General features: G+C 38.7%; 1 protein-coding gene across 1 annotated transcript in view; it reads left to right on the top strand.

Moving 5' to 3' along the window:
• Psme4 (proteasome activator subunit 4) overlaps nucleotides 1–20,478 on the top strand; it is a 117,220-nt gene that overhangs the window by 85,888 nt on the left and 10,854 nt on the right. The window contains exons 36-43 of the mRNA XM_036200711.1: nucleotides 226–378; nucleotides 1,778–1,882; nucleotides 2,364–2,455; nucleotides 3,658–3,789; nucleotides 4,148–4,356; nucleotides 7,733–7,818; nucleotides 13,657–13,785; nucleotides 17,566–17,721. Coding sequence (XP_036056604.1) covers nucleotides 226–378; nucleotides 1,778–1,882; nucleotides 2,364–2,455; nucleotides 3,658–3,789; nucleotides 4,148–4,356; nucleotides 7,733–7,818; nucleotides 13,657–13,785; nucleotides 17,566–17,721 — 1,062 coding nt within the window. The remainder of the gene's footprint in view (nucleotides 1–225; nucleotides 379–1,777; nucleotides 1,883–2,363; nucleotides 2,456–3,657; nucleotides 3,790–4,147; nucleotides 4,357–7,732; nucleotides 7,819–13,656; nucleotides 13,786–17,565; nucleotides 17,722–20,478) is intronic.

Below are 20,478 nucleotides of genomic sequence, written 5' to 3'. Positions count from 1 at the left end.
CCAGCCACTACTGTGGCCTTTTTTAACGCAAACTTTTAAATTATTGATGGCACTAGAAACAAAAATGTATTTTAATGTAAAGTTGCAATATTCTTATCACTGTAACTAATGTTATTAACGAATTTAAATTCTAATGGGTAGAATAATATAGACAGTAATTCTAAACTTAATTATCAAGATAATAGCCATTTCAATACTGAATTAACTTTGTCTTTGTTTTTATAGGGTATATTTAGAAATTTTGATGATGCCTTTCTGCCTGTTCTAAAGCCCCATTTAGAACATTTGGTTGCAGATTCTCATGAAAGTACCCAGAGATGTGTTGCAGAAATTATAGCTGGTTTAATCAGAGGTTCTAAGCATTGGACATTTGAGAAGGTGATGATATCATCCATCTGTGGAGGGGTTTGTTTCCTTTTGGGATTTGTTGATCCACCACACACTAGAATACCAGGAATGGGGAAGCAGTAGCAGGAGGAGCTAGAGTTCAAGGCCAGCCTGGGCTACATGAGACCCTGTCTGAAGAAAAGGGGGGAAAAAAGTAGCAAACAACATAATAATTTTTTTTAAGATTTATTTATTTATTATGTGTACAGCATGTATGCCTGCAGGCCAGAAGAGGGCACCAGATCTCATTACAGATGGTTGTGAGCCACCATGTGGTTGCTGGGAATTGAACTCAGGACCTCTGGAAGAGCAGTCGGTGCTCTTAACCACTGAGCCAACTCTCCAGCCCCCACAACATCATATTTATGATATTGCTTCCTGAATTATGAAAAGTTCAACTCCATAAAGTGTGCCCAATAAATGGAACCTGGTGATATGTTTTTAGTTGGTAGGGTATTTTGTCATACACAAAGCCCTCTCTGTTAGGTCCTAAGACTTGGTGATATATGGACCTAAACATTGAGGAGGTGGAAAGCAAGAAGATCAAAAATTCAAAGTCATCCTCTGCCTCATCACAAGTTTGAGGATAGCCAGGGATACATGAAACACTGCTAGGATTAAAGGTGTGTACCACCATTCCTAGCTTAAAATAAATGAAATCTTAAGAAGAAACAAAACCCAGAAAACTGGTTTCTTTCAAAAAGGAGATTTAAACATAATACACACATCCTCTCTTAGTGGAACTCCTGTTGAATTTGCTTTTCGAAAATACATTTTTCTTTAAAAACTTTTTGTCTGGTACCTTTTATCTTGAATACTACCTCCCTATTTGTTCTTTTAAAACTGAAGTACATGGCTGTGCATTGTTGTCATTGCATGTGAGATTGTTAGAAAAGGAAGGTGTCAGTTTCTCCTTGAGATTAATCAAAGTCTATCTTTTCAAGATCACAAGTGTGGTTTGTGTGCTCATTGGACTTTTGGAACCACAAACATGTTTAGTCCTTGATTGTCACAATTTGAATTGAAGGTCACACCTAAAGTGTGTCATATTGGAGTACCCATACTTCCTACTCAGGTTTTCTTTTGCCCGGTGTGTTAGCTGAATTATTCAAAAGTTTTTTGTTTGGTTGGCTTTATAAAACTTTACCCTGTACGAGAGATGTTTTTATAAGGAACCATATAAAGTTTCCCCTCTTTTCTGAATGATATTCTGAGAAATAAATTGAACTATACACTATATGTCATATATAACTTATATACTACATATAACATAGTAAGATCTTTTACTTGGGCCGTCTACAAAGTCCTGTCCTGTTTGTGTGTATTTCCTGCAGGAGCTAATTTCATAGTGGTGTATGCTACTAACGTTCCTATGTTTTACTTTGAGAAGGTGGAGAAGCTTTGGGAGCTCCTATGCCCGCTGCTGAAAACAGCACTGTCCAACATGACAGTGGAGACATACAGTGACTGGGGAACCTGCATAGCCACATCATGCGTAAGCACACATTCTGCTTATTTACCTTATGGTGTATTGTACTTTCATATTGTATCAGATCCGTTGTCCCCCTTGGAATCTTGACAGTTCATTCAGGCCTTTTGTTGTTTATAATTGATGGTGCCTTCCCAGCATCCCTTGACTATAACTCTGGTTCTGATGTCTATTTTGTCATAGTAATACATTTTTAAATCTACACATAAAACTATGTTTTGGGAAATGTAGTTTACAAATAGTAAAAGCCATGTAATCATTATATGTGTTGTTAATACCACCTGTGCCTGTTGCTCATGTGCTTCTATTTAAGTTGTCTATTTTGCTAATAATTTCTATTAACAAAAATAATGATAACTAAATTTCTATTTGACTCCCCAGTTTTAGTAGGCTTGTTTCTTGCATACTTACTTGTAATATAATTGAATGTGATTGATTTACAGAGTTAGTTCTTTTGCCTAATTTTTAATTTATATCTTCAACACAGGAAAGCAGAGATCCCCGGAAGCTTCATTGGCTTTTTGAGCTGCTCTTGGAGTCACCATTGAGTGGTGAAGGGGGGTCCTTTGTAGATGCATGGTAAATAAAAAGAAAACCTCTAAGGTTGACATTAAAGATTTTATATTAACTAATGAATAAATGAAGATGAGTTACTAGGCATAGTGGTACACACCTGTAATTCCTGCACTAGCGAGGATATGAAGAGGATCATGAGTTTGTGGCCAGCCTGGGCTATTATACCAAGTTCCAAGCCAACCAGGATTATATAGCATGAGCAAGTCTCAAAACAAAACCAAAGCAAAAGAAAGACAGAAAATGAAATATCCAAGTGCTAAATTAAATGTTGAATTCTTTGGGGCTGCGTTGCTTAGTTATCATTTTGTAAGCAGGTGCCAGGTGCCGCTCAAGTCACTCCTCGTTTTGTGCTGCCACAGTTTCTGAGGGCACACCAACTTCTTTGTCATAGTCTGACTTTTCATTTTCTACAAAGCAGACAGGCTGGAGTGCAGTATAGTGGTTGAGTGCTTGCCTAACATACTCTGTATTGCTAAAGAAACAAGGCAGATATAAAGGACTCCTTACCTGGCAGATGCTTGTGAAGGTGGAGAAAAGCCGGAGCAATTGAAAAATAGTAAAGGAAACCCTCATTAAAATGTTCAGGTGCCTGTGAGATGGCTTACTAATATAGGCCTACAAGCCTGACCATCTGAATTCAATACCTGGGACCCACATGGTGAAAGGAGACAGACATAGCCTGACACACACACATATGAAAGAAGGCATACGATGGGGCTAGTGAGATGGCTGACCTGAGTTTGATTTCTGGAACCATCATAGTTGAAGAAGAAAACAGACTCTTGAAAGTTGTTTTCTGACCTTCACCCTCATGCTGTGGTATACATGTACCCCTAGCCAGGCCACTCCCCCACTTACCCTACCTCTACTACACACTAAATAATGTTTTAAAAAATAAAGGTCAATGGTTATTCTTTTTTCAAACTTGATAATAGTAAATATACCAGTACTAAAAATAGTTTGAAAAAATTTTAATGTAGTAAATATAAAAAGTAGGTTGAACATATTTCTAAAAGAAAAAATATATAGAAAAAGGCAATTCATCAAATGTTACTATTTTGAACTGTGGATAATTTATTTAATGAGAAGAAGCTATTTATGGTGATCTAAGAGAAAGCAGGAAAAGACTGAGATGGAATAAATGCTTTATACTCTTAGCATAGAAAAACAGAGTATAACACAATGTTTCTGTCCTATAATTGTAGCCGACTCTATGTGCTACAAGGTGGTCTTGCCCAGCAAGAATGGAGAGTCCCGGAGCTATTACACAGACTTCTGAAATACTTGGAACCCAAACTCACCCAGGTTTACAAAAATGTCAGAGAAAGAATAGGGAGGTATGTGTGGCTTTTTTCTCTTGCTTTGGAGTAGCTCTTGAGTCTTTGTATTAAATTTTAATATCTAACAATACATACTATTCATATTACCAGTGAGTGTGGTGTTGTCTTCCTCATGTTTTGTTCACTGTTATATTCTGAAAGACAAGACATTGAGTATAAATTAGGAATAACAGTGAGCAGCTGTCATACTACAGGTTTGATCTCAGAATTATATGGCATGTTTTACACTGGGAAAGATCTAAGACCCTCTCTGGTAATTATCTTGTGAAAATTTGCTTTGGTTGAGCTGTAACTTTTAAACCTCAGTGTTAATTCTCATGCCAGACTGCCTACTCTTGTGCATTTTATTTAACAGTGTGCTGACCTACATATTCATGATAGACGTTTCTTTGCCAAATACTGCACCAACAACATCCCCTTGTATCCCCGAATTTACTGCTCGAGTCCTAGAAAAACTGAAACCCCTCACGGATGTGGATGAAGAAATTCAGAACCATGTTATGGAAGAAAATGGTGTTGGTGAAGAAGATGAACGAACTCAGGGCATTAAACTCTTAAAAACCAGTGAGTCTTAAAATTGATAGAAATACACTTGAAAACGCCATTTTAGTTCATTTGAGGTCCCCACACACATACTTTCTTTCTTTTGATAAAAAGTGTAAGTTTTCTGATTTTAACCTTTTTGTTCAGTTTGGTTTGGGTTTTGTCTATTTGTTTGTTTTTTGAGACCTTGTCTCACCCATGTAACCTCAGCTATCCTGGAACTCACTGAGTAGACTAGGCTGGCCTTAAACTCATAGAGATCCACCTGCCTCTGTGTCTGCCTCCCAAATATGCCACCATGCCTGGGTTTTTCTCCATTTTTTTTTTTTAATCATGATATTTTGCTTATTTTGAGTTGTAGTTGTTTATATCTTCTTGCTGTTACTTGCTGGGATTAAAGGCGTGCACCACCACACCAGGCAGTTTTAACCATTTTTGAGTGTACAATTTAAATCTCTAGAATTCTCTTGGCAAGCTAAAAATCTGCATCCATTTCACAGTAACTTCTCCCTCCCATGTTTCTAGCCCCAAATAGCCACCACTTGACTTTCTGTCTCTGAAGTTTGTCTTTATTCTAGGTAGCTAGCTCATATCAGTCAAATTGGTTGTTTTATCTCTGGCATATTTCACTCAGCAAAATATTTTGTGATTATCCCATTGTATTAGTAAGGATTTCTATGGCTGTGAAGAGACACCATGACATTACTCTTTTAAAAGAAAGCAATTGTGGTGGCTTACATATTCAAAGGTTTAGTCCATTATCATCATGGTGGGAATATTGGCGGCAGGCAGGCTGACATGGGGCTTGAGAGGTAGCTACATCTGGAGAGAGTGAGCTGAGCCATTGAGCCTGGCTTGAGCTTCTTGAAACCTCAAAGTCATACCTACTCTAACTAACAAGCTGACATCCATGTTGCACTATAAGCAAGAAAGTTATTTCTACTGCATTTCCTTTATGTATTCATTTGTTGACATTTGAGTTTTATTCAACTTTTGACTGTTATAAAAAATGTTCTTATCATTAATTTTGGTTCTTTTGAGATGGGGGTCTCATTGTATAGCTCTGGCTGACCTGGAACTTAGCTTGTAGACCAGACTAGTTTTACCTGCCTCTGTCTCTGATATGCTGGATTTAAAGGCTTGTTTTACCATACCTGACCTGACCATTGATGTGTTAAGTATCTATTAGGGTTGCTGTTTTCAATTTTTGTGTATACCTGAGTAGGGGTGCTGGATTGTGAGGTGCTGTTTTCTTCAGTGGCCACCTGTTTTACAATTTAGTCATCAAATGTTGTCCCATATCCTTGTCTACTCCATACTTTCTGTTTTCTGAGTGGGTGCCACTTATCCTAATAGGTTTGAAAAGTTGTAAGTTTGATTTGTATTTACCTGGTGAGAAATGATATTTATCATCTTTTTACGTGCTTGTCTATTTGCTTTGGAGAATGCTTTTGATTTGGTTTGGTTTTTGTTTGTTTGTTCGGTTTTTGTTTTGTTTTTTTTGTTGTTGTTGTTGTTTTTTCAGAGCTGAGGACCGAACCCAGGGCCTCTACCACTGAGCTAAATCCCCAACCCCCTCGTTTTGTTTTTAAAGACAGGGTTTTTCTATGTGGTCTTGGATGCCCTGTAACTAAGTGTGTAGACCAGCCTGGCCTCAAACTCTTCTTAGAAATCTTACTGCCTTTGCCTCTCAAAAGTGTCACCATGCCTGATTTTTCTCCATTTTTTTTTTAAAGATTTATTTACTTGTTATGTGTACAGTGTTCTGCCTGCACTCATCCCTTCAGGCCAGAAGAGGGCACCAGATCTCATTAAAGATGGTTGCTGGGAATTTAACTCAGGACCTTAGGAAGAGCAGGCGGTGCTCTTAACCTCTGAGCCATCTCTGCAGCCCATCTTAATTTTTTTTTTTAAATCATGATGTTTTGTTGATTTTTAAGTTGCTCTTGCTTTTATTACTTTATCAGGTAGATGATTTATAAATATTTTCTCCTGTGAATGTATATTCTCTCTTCCTCACTTTCCTTCCCCTTCCCTCTTTCAAATTTTGGTTTTATTGTTGTTTTTTGGTTTTGTATGGATTGATTTTTTTTGATACAGGATCTTACTCTGTGGGGCCTGCTACTGCCACCTCAGTGCTGGATTTAAAGGCATTTGCCATTATTCACTGATGTTTTTGATCTTTTTAAAATTCACTTTGGGTTCATATTTAGGTCCTTAGTACACCTTGAGTTAGTTTCAGTATGTTTTATAAAGTTAGAGTCTAGCTTTATTGCTTAGAATATAGATACCCACTTTTCTCAGCATTGCTTGTTGCATACTGTTTTCTGTTCGATTGCTTTGGTCTTCCTGATCAGTACACATTTTAAGGGTTTACTTCTGCATTTTTGTTATATTCTATTGGTTTGTGTGCCTACCCTTATGTCAGTGCTATACTATTAATTCTGTGTGTTTGTAGTAAGTTTTTAAGATTTATTTATTTATTATGTATACAGAAGAGGGCACCGGATCTCATTACAGATGGTTGTGAGCCACCATGTGGGTTCTGGGAATTGAACTCAGGACCTCTGGAAGAGCAGTCGGTGTTCTTAACCTCTGAGCCATCTCTCCAGCCCCTGTAGTAAGTTTTTAAATTAGCAAGTATGAGTCTTAACGTTTTCAAGATATTTTGGCTACTCAGGTGTCTTAGGATTTCTATTGCTGTGAAGAAACACCATGACCATGGATGGCAGGCAACTCTTATAAAAGAAAACATTTAACTGAAGCTAGCTTGCAGTTTCAGAAATTTAGTCCATTATCATCATGGTGATAAGTATGGCAGCACGCAAGCAGACATGGTGCTGGAGAAGGAGCTGAGAGTTCTATATCTTGATCCACAGGCAACAGAAAGTGAACTGATTTTACACTGAGCATAGCTTGCGCATAGAAGACCTTAAAGCTCACTCCCATGGTGACATGCTTCCTCCCACAGGGCCATACCTGCCTCAACAAAGCCTTGCCTTCTAATAATGCCACTCTCTATGAGCTTATGGGAGCCAGTTACAGTCAAACAACCACATGGGATATTCTTTTTAGTAGTTAAAAAAAATTGTAAGGATTTTAACTATAGCCTACTCTGTCGTTATCTTAACTACCTCAAAATTCTTGGCTAGTCTGAAATATATTAAAAGTACTTGGTAGGCTATTAATAATTTGTAAAAAATTTTTTCTGCCCTTAGTACTCTGTTACTTGATGAACATTACCATAGATGCTGTTAGACTGCTAATGAATCATGTTGATTTGAGATACTGTAGCTACTCTTACATTTAAAAAGCTGTCGGGGTATTAGCATTGCATCATTCTTCAAGGTCCCTAATTTGATAGCTTGGCTGATTCTGTGCATTTGTTTCCAAATAGTATTGAAATGGCTTATGGCAAGTGCAGGAAGATCTTTTTCTACAGCAGTCAAAGAACAACTTCAGCTTCTGCCTTTGTTCTTTAAGGTAAGACTATAAGTTGAAATGAAGAATACCATTTCCTCTGGCCTTCCAAGGAAAGTTATAACCGTCATCCAGTTGGTTAATATGTAGTGGTTGAATTTTGATTGCATCTCTAGATAGCTTTTCACAGGTAATAGTAGTTAACACTGAAAATAAGTGTACATATATATTACAAACATAACATCATATACATGCATTTAATTATTATTCATATATATATACATATATATATACATACATACATATACTATTATCTTAATGATAGATTACTGTGATGAGACACTATGACCATGGCTTTTTTTTTTTTTTTTTTTTTTTTGTGGACCTGAGAATCGAACCCAGGGCTCATTTTATGTGCATTGGTGTTTTGCCTACACATATGTCTGTGTGAGGGTGGGTCCCCTGGTACTAGAGTTACAGACAGTTGTGAGCTGCCATGTGGGTGCTGGGAATTGAACCCTGGTCCTCTGGAAGAGCAGTCAGTCCTCTTAACCGCTGAACCATTTCTCCAGCCCCCACTAAATGGTCTTTTAATAAAATACTTGGAGCCAGATATTGGTGTAAATGCTGAAAGATCAGAGAGACGAAGGAACAAGCCACTACCATGTCTCACCTCACCAACTCCACGAATCCTCTGTTTGAAAGTCTCTGAATTCTCAGCCTGAAAGCCTCTAGCTGAGGGGTTGGGGATTTAGCTCAGTGGTAGAGTGCTTGCCTAGCAAGCACAAGGCAAGCACTCTACCACTGAGCTAAATCCCCAACCCCGACCATGGCAACTCTTATAAAAGAAAAGAAAGCATTTATAACTAGCGCTTTCCAGGGTGGAGATTGGTGGGATTTCATGTCCAGAGATTGGGCTTTTTGCTCTGGAGGATGGAGGCAGGGTCCAGCAATTAGAGTATTCTGTGAGTGGCCAGGTTAGAGGTTCTTGGGAAAGGGGCCTGGCCACTCATGTAGTTCGAGGGGCTTACACTGGTACTGGAGCCCAGACTCTTCCTTTTTAATTTTTAAAAAATGTGTGTGTATATAAGCATCTTGCCCACATATGTAAGTGTCACAGCATGGGTGTGCGGGTTCACAAGGATCCCTGGAAAGAAGACTCAGAGGCACCTTAAGAATGAATTTAGCCTTTCAAGGCTGCAGGGGATCCAGTCTCTAAGGACTGAAACACTTTCCGTTCACCCAGGGCAATTTTATTTTTCTCAATATTTACACTTTAGCCAGTTGATTTCCATATGCTCAAAACAACCTGAAAGGAGCTCCCCAAAATGCAATGCAAAGTGAAAATTCCTTGATTCATCAGGTACCACAGTTTTCTGGGCTTCCTCAACCAAGTTTGCATAGGCCTTTTGTATCCTTGGGAGATTCTGAGACAGGATTCACACAGGATGACAAGAGAAACAAAAGGTATTGGTTAAACAAAAGATGGATTAGGGCTAGGTACTACTCTGTAGAGCCAGGCCAGGTGTAGCCCAGTGGGAGCACAGCCACATATAAGTGCACAACATGCATGTTTAATACCTTCAAAGTTCAGAAGGAGGTGTAAGATCCCCTGGAACTGGAGGTACACAGTTGTGAGCTGCTCTGTGGGTGCTGGGAACACAACCCAGATAATCTAGAAAAGACACCACCACCCACCCACCCCTGTAGCTGTTAGCCACTGAGCCATCCCTCCACCCCAATATTCCATTCAACTATTGCAGCTGGAGTTTTCCTACCTGGCCCACAGTCAGGACAAATCTCTCTCACCCGCCAGGCTCATAGACGCTCAGAACCAACCAAGTAAACACACAGAAACTTACATTGTTTACAAACTGTATGGCCGTGGCAGGCTTCTTGTTATCTACTTTTTCTCTCTTAAATTAACCCATTTCTGTTAATCTATACTTTGCCATGTGACTCGTGGCTTACATCCTTCTTGTCATGGCGGCAGCTGGCGGTGTCTGTCCCCTCAGCCTTCCTATCCCCAGAATTCTCTTCTCTCTTGTCTCTTGGCCACTGGCCAATCAGAATTTTATTTACACAGAGTGATATCCACAGCAAACTATGACTCTTTAATATCAAGCACTAGAAGTCTACTGAGTGGTAAAGCAAAATTAGTAAATTAACTAGATTACCAGAAAATATCTAAGTGGTTTACAGAACAAAGTAAAAACTGAAGAGCTAAGTAGGAGCCATAGCTCCAAGGATCTAGATTACAGAAATTAATAGGATTTTACTCTAGAGCATTGCTCCTTTGGATCCCTTAAATCCACATGCCCAAATCCTGGGTCACATTGAGTAAGCTCTGATCCTTTGCCTCTCTTGGACTAGGATCTGTTGATTGACAGTCCTGCAGAATGCAGAAGCAGATGATGCTTGAAAAAGAAATTTGGTGTTCCTACAGTAGCAGGAAAGGATATTGGCATGAAGGTTTGCATATTTATATGAAAATGTAATGCCCAGATTACATTTTGAAAGTGGGGACCTTCAAAAGACCACCATGGAGACCTAATCCCATATGTAAAAGCAAAGAGCCTTATGTCAAGCTCAGAGCTTGGACTCTGTCCAAGGCAGTGGTGAGAGCAGAGCGCCCTGAGCCTGGGCCAGGTGCGGTTTTTATCATAGCAGAGGTTGAGGTGAGGGGATTTTTAGGGTTCAGGACCCTCATTTGGCTGACATTTGTCTAGGGGTATAGGGGATGTTTGGAATGTCAGCTATTTCCCCTTAGATGCAGGCCCTCCTTGGGTGGGGTCAGCTTATGGCTTTTCCTGGATCCAAGTGTTGCCTGCTAGAAGCTGTTTCTGGCTGGGCCTTTAAACTTATCATGGCAGCTGTGTGGTCAAGCTGTTTTGGGCCACACATACACATTAAACTAACTACCTTTTACATGTTAAGAAAACCTTACATCATCACCTAATTTTTATGAATATTGAGTTTTTATTTTCAAAAACTCTTTAAAGATTCACAGAAAGTTACAAAGTAAATCAACTAAATTCCATGGTGTTTTTCACTCCATTTTTTCTAACACTTAATATATTCCATAACTGTAATATATAATCTCATAATTAGGAAGCTGACATTGGTATACATGCTACATAATTCTGTGTCATTTTACCACCTATAGGTTCATGTCTTACATATTGCAACGAAAACAGAACTATTTAATTACTATGACAGTCCCTTAACCATACTGTTTCATACTCAAAGATTTTTTTTTTCTTTATGTGTGTTTTTTGTCTGCATGTCTGTGTGCATGACTTGTGCCCATAAAGGCCAGAAAAAAGGGGTGGGGGGGGCATTTTCAAATACCTGTTCTATGGGTGCTGAAAACAAAACCTGGGTCCTCTGCAAGAGCAGCAAGTGCTCTTAACCACTGAACCATCTCTTCAGCCCCTCTTTATAAATTTTATCATTGAAAGATTTAAATAGTGAAGCTGGTAAGATCACTCAGTACCTAGCCTAATGACCTGAGTTCAAAACCCAGGACTCAGATAGTGGAAAAAGAGAATCAACTCATGTAAAACTTTGTCCACCGACCTCCACAGCCTGCACACATAATCAACCAATATAATTTTCAAATTTTAAAACAATATTAGCAATTATAAATTTAAATAGAACATATCAGTATAAGTTTTTTCTGTCTTTTTTTCATAGCTTTCTTCACCTAAAAAGCTTAGAAAGAGGACTGGAGAGATGGCTCAGAGGTTAAGAGCACTGGCTGCTCTTCCAGAGGTCCTGAGTTCAATTCCCAGCAACCACGTGGTGGCTCACAACTATCTGTAATGAGATCTGGTGCCCTCTTCTGGCATGTAGGCATAAAAGCAGGCAGAAAACTATACAGAACAAATAAATAAATCTTTAAAAAAAATTTTTTTTTAAATGTAAAAAAAAAAGCTTAGAAAGAAACCCACACAGAGTGTTAACAATATTCTTTATACCTAGACTATGGTTTCTCAGGAAATCTTCCTATGAAAATCAGGGCTTCTTAGAGAAATAAGAAACATCTAAGATAAACTAGCCTAACTTGGTATATCATATCTGAAACCAAGATGCCAATTTGAGTTAAAGAAATGAGTACCATCTTGAAGGATAACACTGTTATGCCCAGATCTCAGGGACACACACACACCCAAAAAAAGACCACCACGGAGACTGAATCCCACATGTAAAAGCAAAGAGCCTTTATTCTCTTCAAGCTCTGAGCTTGGTCTCTCTGACTGTCCAACACAGTGGTGAGAGCAGAGAGCCCTGAGCTCAAGTGGGGTAGAGTTTTTATCATAGCAGAGGTTGGGGTGGGGGAATTGCCAGGGTTCAGGACCCTGATTGGCTGAGAATTGTCTAGGGATAACAATAATAGGTGTGTGCTAGACTCAGGTACATCTGGCTGGCCACCTTATGTAATGGTTGGAATGTTAGGTACTTCTCCATCCCTGGGTGGCATCAGCTCAAGGCTTTTTCTGGATCTGGGTGTTGCCTGCCAGCAAGCCTGTCACAGAAGCTGTGTCTAGTTCCCTAAGTCTGTCATGGCAGCTGTGTGGTCAAGTTGTTTTGGGCCCCCTCCACAATACAAAGCCATCAGATTTGTTGAAGTTAATGGTTTTTTAATGATAAAAGTGCCTTCAAGAAAATAATTGTTCACCATTGCAGTATAGGAAGTAACTCCCTATTCTGAACAAGGGAAAGCTTTTTCCTATATAAAGTATTCTAGGTAGCAGTGAAGAAATTATGAAGGATAATACTCCCACATTGTAAACTTTTTTTTTTTTTTAAGATTTATGTGTGAGTGCTTTATCTGCATGTACACCTTTGTGCCAGAAGAAGGCATCACAACTATAGATGGGTGCTGGGAATCGAACTCAAACCTCTGGAAGAGCAGCCAGTGCTCTTAACCACTGAGCCATCTCTCCAGCCCTTTTTTTTTTTTTATAATTGATTATTGCATAAGGAAAGAATAATATAGTGAAGGAAACACACAACAATTCTTTTGTTGTGCCCAATATCACCTATCAATGAAATGAAACCTGGATCCAATGGCCAGAGTACCCGACATACTGAAACCAAGACACATCATGGATACAATCAGGAGAGACCATGACGGAGGAAATTACTAGACAGAACCTGTTTCTCCCTCCAAATATGAAAAATCTGACAACAAGGAGTTTTCAGAGATTTAGAAACAAAGCTACTAAATGCATCATGTGATTATTAGGATACTGAGTGACTCAGAAAATCTGTTGTAACAGTGTGCCAGTGCTACAGTAGGGGAAGTGAGTGCTGTGGAGTTTTTGTGGTGGTTTTGCTTTCTTTTATTTGAGACAGGGTCTCATCATGTACCCCTGGTTGACCTGGAGCTCACTGTATAGACCAGACTTTCCTCGAACTCACAGAGGTCTACCTACTTTTCCTCCTGAGTTCTAGAGCTTAAAGGAGGCTCAAGTCTAGCTACTCTTGAGTATTTTATATTGTAACTGTAATGATGTTTCAAGTATGGTGATGTCATTCCAGATATTTTTTAAGATAACATAATGGAATATTTAAGGAGCTTGCTTCATAATTTAGTTGATAAAAGGGGACAGCAGGAAGCAAAATGAAACAAGATTGCTGTTGTTTAAGAAGTAAGTGATTGGTATAAAGGTGTTCATTATATTTTCATGTATGTTTACAGTTTCACATAGAAGTTGTTAAAAGTAAAAATGTAATTTTGTTTTAAGTTTTTATTTTGAGACAGAGACTGTAGTCACGATTGGCTTTCAGATTGACTATGTCAGTCTGGCCTCAAACTTGCCATTTTCCTGCCTCGTCCTCCTGGGTGCTGGAGGTGGCCACTCACTGTTCGGTTTGTTTTGGTTTGTTCTCTAGATCGCCCCAGTGGAAAATGACAATAGCTATGATGAACTGAAAAGAGATGCAAAGCTTTGTTTGTCACTAATGTCTCAGGGGTTGCTCTACCCTCATCAAGTGCCTTTGGTACTTCAGGTGCTAAACCAAGTAAGTATATGGCTATAATATTTATATCCTCTGTCTAGCATTGTTTTGCCATCCTGGGCGTTTCACAATGGACTAAAATACACAATACCTGATTTTTGTGGTTGTTTGTATTTTTTTCTTTTGAGATAGAGTCTTATTAGGTAGCCCTAACTGGCCTGGAATTCACCAGGTAGACTAGGATGACCTGTAACTCAAAAACATCCACCTGGCCTCTGACTTTTGTTTCAAGTTTTCTTTTAATATATGTGTTGACCAAAAAACAGGCTCAATTTATATTTGACTCAGCTGCCTACTTCTTTGAATTTGGGCAAGTTCAAGATACAATAAGTATTAAAATGTATTATGAATATGAAGTGTTGATAATGGAAGGGGCTATCATTCTCTTTGGCCATTTTCCTTCCTGGTCTGTGATAGATACAGTGGTTCAGTTACTCTGACTGTATTGCAGTACAGTTACACAGCAGTATTCCAGTTATACACATTACAAAAGTAGGCATATTCTCACAGTTTTCACTGAAAAATATTTTCCAACAATCTAAAACAGTATTTTAGGGGCATGGGATTTAGTAGTTCTTTTTTTTTTTTTTTTTTAATTGTTGAGTAGAATTTGAAAACAATGATGACTGGCCACAGATTCTTATTTCTACTTTGTTTCCAAGTAAGAGACAAGCAATTATATGGTGACTATATAGAAGAATCAATGTAAAACCTACTAGTAATCCCTAATCCTTAAGAAACTAGATAGAAACAAATGGAAAGTATACTTATGGGGGAGATGGGGCACTGAAAATTCCTTCTTTAAAGCAGATCGGTTGAAAGGCCGTAATTGTATCTCAAAAACCAAATTGTCTCAAAAACCAAAAAAAAAAAAAATGTTCTCTTCCCTTTAAAAAAAATAATCTCTTCTACCCTGTGTTAAATGCTAAAGCTAGCTAATATTTTTTTTTGGGCGGGGGGGGGGGGGGGGGAGGGGGGGAGGGTGAGACATGGTTTCTCTGTGTAGCTTTGCACCTTTCCTGGAATTCACTTGGTAGCCCAGGCTGGCCTCGAACTCACATAGATCCACCTGCCTCTGCCTCCCAAGTGCTGGGATTAAAGGTGTGCGCCACCACTGCCCAGCAGTATTTTTAATTTTTTTATTTCTTTTTTGAAATTATAATTACATCATCTTCCTCTTCTCTTTTATCCCAGAAACTCCTCCTTGCTCCCTTTCAAGTTTATGGCTTTTTTTTTTTTTTTTTTTTTTTTTTTTGGTGTGTGTCTGCTGAAATACAAATATGCTCAAGGCTAACTATTTATTATTGCTTTTATTTACTTCATTTTTTTATTCCCTTCCACAAACTCCTCCCATATCCTCCCCACCTAACTTCATGTCCCTTCCTCTTCCCTCCCTCTCAAGCCAAATATCATAACAAACAAAATAATAAGATAAGAAATGTTGGGGCTAGAGAGATGGCTCAGAGATTAAGAGCACTGGCTGTTCTTCCAGAGGTCCTGAGTTCAGTTCCTAGCAACCACATGGTGGCTCACAACCATCTACAATAAGAGATCTGATGCCCTCTTCTGGCCTGCAGGCTGAACACTCACTGTATACATAATAAATAAATAAATCTTTTTTAAAAAGAGAAAAAAAATTATTAAAAAAAGAAAAAGAAATATCGAAACAAAAATGAAACAAAAGCCTACCAAAAAACCATAGTATCTGTTTTGTGTTGGCCAATTTCTTCTGACACTCTATTAGGGAAAACTGATTTTCTTTTCAGCAGGCATCAACTGCAGATAGCTTCTTGGTTAGCAGTGAGACTATGTCTATGCCTCCTTCTCAGTGCTGGGATATTGTCTGTTTTGAACATGTGCAGGTCATATGCATGTTGACACAACAGTTTTTCTGAATTCACGTGTACATCAGTCCTATTGTGTCTGAAAGATGTTCTTTCCTTGGAGTCATCTACCACCTCTGGCTCTTGCAATCTTTCTACCTCCTCTTCTGCATAGACCCCTGAACCTTTGGAGCAGAGGATTGATAACGATATCCTATTTAGGACTGGGTGCTCCAAAATCTCTCACTCTTTGCATATTGTCGGGTTGTGGGTATTGTTAATTACTATCCAGTGCAAGAAGTTTCTCTGAGGGTTTAGCAGTGCACTGATCCTTGGGTATAGCTATATGTCATTAGAAGTCATTTTAATTTCTGTTACTTCAGCAGAGCAATAATAGTGGGTTTTCTCTTGGGGCCTATGCCTATCTAGTCTCAGTTTCTTGAGGTTAGATGCCTAGTAAGGGATTGGGCAGGGGATGGTCCAAGGAAGGGGAAAAAGAACGTAGTGCTATATACAGAAAAAGGGACTAGGAGGATTAAATGAGGAGGAGACTGGGAGGACAAGGTAAAAGAGGGAATATGGGAAGGGACAACTACAGGCCTTTTGAAGAGCCATATGGAAACCTACTGTAGAAGCTTTTTAAAATATCTACACATAGATAAGTAATTTAAATGGTGTCTCTGTATGTTGGAGGAGACAGTCCCCCAACTAGATGTGCAACCAATTAAAACCTCCAGTGCCAAGAATGGAATATAGCTTATGAGTTGTTAGCCAAAGGTGTTTCATAGCCACCTTCCCACAAAACATCACAGGCTATTGCCAAAACTTGGTTCATCTCCACAATTTGGCAGGAAAGCCCTCTTACTGAAGACACCGCTTACTGAGAGAGCTGTTCCTAACTAGAAGCTTCAACCCTGTAGCATGAATCTTAGAAGTTCTTATTAGTAAAAATCAAACCTGAGGCCAGTTATTGGGGTGAATGCTAGAAGACCAGAGAAGCAGAACAAGCCACAGCTACCTCACCTCACCAGTTCCTCAGCTGATTCTGTTTCCTCAGACTGGAAGCCTCTGAGTCCTCACCCAAATGGATCTCAGCTGAACTGTGCTAAGAAGCCTAAAAGCTTAACCAGCCAAATGCTTCTAGTTTCTGGTCCTCACGCCTTATATACCTTTCTGTTTTCTACCATCACTCCCTGGGATTAAAGGCGTGAGTCACCATGCTTGAACAGATGGATTTCTGCCTCTGGAATGCTAGGATTAAAGGCGTGTGCTACTACTGCCCATCCTCTATGTTTAATATTGTGGCTGTTCTATCTCTAACCCCAGATAAGTTTATTAGGGTACACAATATTTCGAGGAACACAATACCACCACACAACCCTCCTGACTAGTGTTCATAATATTGGAAGGTACCCTGCATGCTACCAGAGGAGGAAAGTAATCATCCATATCACCCAACAACAAATGCTGCAGCCTACAATATCAACCTGCCTGCAAGATAAACTGGTGTAATAGTGGCACAAACATTATGAGAGTAACTAACTACTTTTGCTTGGATTTATGTCTTAATCTATGAGATGTAATCCATACCTGACACTAGTAGTTAATACTCTTGTTTGCTTCTCAGGCCTTACCTGCTGCTATTGAAAGAAAAATAGAATAATATGTGGTACTTGGAGGAGTTAATTGTCTTAATTATGAATACTTCTCTCCCAAGAGAGTATTTTGACTTTTTACCAGTATCTTACTTCCCCACCATTGAACAGTCAGACATTTTGAATAACTGCCTTGAGAACTTGACCATACTTGTCACTAGAAGGAAATGGAAGCTGAAGTTAACTGCAACTATACCTGTGAAAGCAGAATCGAATTAAAATTTTGTATTACTTGTATGTAATGATATTGTCATCTTGTTTTCTTATCAGTTATATTATCATATATATTCATTTCTCATTCACAGACAGCAAGAAGCAGTTCTTGGCATGCAAGATATACAGTGCTGACCTACCTCCAGACCATGGTATTTTATAACCTCTTTATTTTCCTGAACAATGAAGATGCAGTTAAAGACATCAGATGGCTGATTATATGCCTTTTGGAGGATGAACAGTTAGAGGTAAAACTTAAATTAGAACAAATGGAAACTCAGTTAGCTTTAAAAATGTATGATTATGAGACTGAGGCTTTAGCATTTTCATAAGTTTAAAGCCAGGCTTGGCCAATGAGTGCAATTCATAAGATGTGTTTTATTTAAACATTATTTAACTTTAGTCTGTGTGAATAGTCATGATTTCCTGTAGTACAAATAAAAACTACTAGATGATTTCTGGATGTATCTTCTTGCAGTTGGTTGACATATCACTTGTTAACCTGCGTTTTCTTGCCTATGAAATGAGGGGTTGTAATTAGTCTTTTCTTTTTCTTTTTTTCCTTTTGCTGAAAATAGATTATTTTTTTTTCATACAATATATCCTGATTATAGTTCCCCTTCCCTCTACTCATTCCAGTTCCTCCCCACCTCCTCTCCGGACCCATTTCCTTTCTATCTCATTAGGAAAGAACAGGCTTCTAAAAGATTTAATGACTAAACATGACAAAATAAAACAGAGTAAGATATAACAAAAAAAAATATCACATCAAGGTTGGACAAGGAAAGGGGCCTCAAGATAAGGTACAAGAATTAGAGACCTACTTATTCACACAATCAAGAGTCCCATTAAAATACTAAGCTAATAGGTATAATAAATACACACAGGACCTGTTGCAGACCTGAATAGGCCCATATTTGCTGCTCTGTGAATTCATAAGAGCCTTGCTTAGTTGATTCAGGGGACCTTTTTCTCCTGAGGTCCTCCATCCCTTCTGACTCTTCACTCTTTCTGCTTCCTTTTCTGTGGAGTTCCCTGAGCTTTGAGTGGAGGGATTTGATGGAGACATCCCATTTAGAGCTGTGTGTTCCAAGGACCTCACTCTCCACTTGTCTTATTGTGGGTCTCTGCATTTGTTCCTGTCTAATGCAGAAGGAAGCTTCTCTGATGATAACTGAATACGACACTGATGTAGATGTAACCGTCTTGTTAAATAAGAAACACAGAGCCAATTGCAGGGTTAAAAGCCAAGAGGTCAGAGCAGTAGCTGAGAGCTGAAAACCTTACCCTTCACTGCGTTCTGTCTTGGGTGCCAGATGTAGCAGGAATCTTAACAGGTCTTATTAATAAGAACAAACCTGAGGCCAGTTATTGGGGTGAATGATGGAAGATCAGAGAGACAGAACAAACCACAGCTACCTCACCTTTCCAGTTCTGCATCTGGTCTTATTTCCTCAGACTGGAAGCTTCTGAGTCCTCATCTACATGAATCTCAGCTGAACTGTGTTGCTCCAAAGCCTGAATGCTTAACCAGCCAAATGCTTCTAGTTTCTGGCCTTAATGCCTTATATACCTTTTTACTTTCTGCCAATATTCCCTGGGATTAAAGACTGGATTTCTGGGATTAAAGGCGTGTGTCACCATGCCTGGCTGTTTCTAATGTGGCCTTGAACTCAGAGATCTAGAGGTATTTCTGTCTCTGAAATGCTAGGATTAAAAAGCATGTGCTACCACTACCTATCTCCATGTTTAATATTGTGGCTGTCCTGTTCTCTGACCCCAGGTAAGTTTATTTCAGGAACACAAAATATTTCGGGGAACACGATACCAACATACACTGATCTATGAGTATAGCAGAATACTGTTAGGAGTCATTTTATTAATGCTTTTTTTATTATTTTTGTTGTTGTTGTTGTTTGTGTTCTGTTTTGTTTTGTTAAGACCAGTAGTGTTTGGTTTTACCATAGGTCTCTGGGCTATCTAGTGTCTGGTTCTTGATCACCCAAGCAGTGTCAAGTATCAGTTCCTTCTTATAGAGTGGGCCTTAAGTCAGATCAGACATTGGTTGGCTAATCCCACAAGTTCTGTTCCACCATTGCCCTAGCATATCTTGCAGGAAAGACAGATTGTCAGTCAAAGACACCAGAACATAGGGCTACAGATGTTTAAGGGACTAGTAGAAATGTACATGAAGGCATATTGAAGAGCACAGAACATACTATGATCTAGTAGACTTAAAATATGACCACTATTGTTATCCCTGCTTGATACAGAGGTCTTAGTCATACTTTGTACAAAAAGATAATATTTTAACTCAGTTAGCCCAATATAAGAAAAAGCATGCTGCAATAAATGTAGAATAAGATATAATTATCAGCCGGGTGGTGGTAGTGCACGTCTTTAATCCCAGCATTTGGGAGGCAGAGGCAGGTGGATCTTTGTGAGTTCGAGGCCAGCCTGGTCTACAGAGTGAGATCCAGGAAAGGCGCAAAGCTACACAGAGAAGCCCTGTCTTGAAAAAAAAAAAAGATATAACTATCATTGACCCTTGGAAAGAAAAATACAAACTTTCATAAAGATATTATTTACACACTTTAAAACTTGTTTGTAGTAGAGAATTTTCTATGTGCATCTATTTCTAAGCATTGGGAAGAGACTGATCTATAGGAAAGTGGGAATGGTGGTTTAATCTATGAGCAATGGGAGAAAATAGAGTCATACTCAAACATTCTTAGAGACAGTTAAGTTTAATTAAGAACAAAACAAAACAGTTCTGTGTATGGGCACGGCATGCCACAATACATATGTGGTAGTCAGAAGACAATGCTCAGAAGTCCGTTCTTTCCTAGATATAGGTTCCAGGATTAAATAAATGCAAGATGTCAGGGTTGGCAGTAAATTCCTTTATCTGCTAAGCCATCTTCTTGGCTCATGACAATATTTATTATTATTATTATTATTATTATTATTATTATTATTATTATTATTATTATAGAGAGAGACAA

Source organism: Onychomys torridus, chromosome 10, assembly GCF_903995425.1.
Source record: "Onychomys torridus chromosome 10, mOncTor1.1, whole genome shotgun sequence".
Lineage (NCBI taxonomy): Eukaryota > Metazoa > Chordata > Mammalia > Rodentia > Cricetidae > Onychomys > Onychomys torridus.
This window is presented reverse-complemented; position numbering and strand designations above follow the sequence as displayed.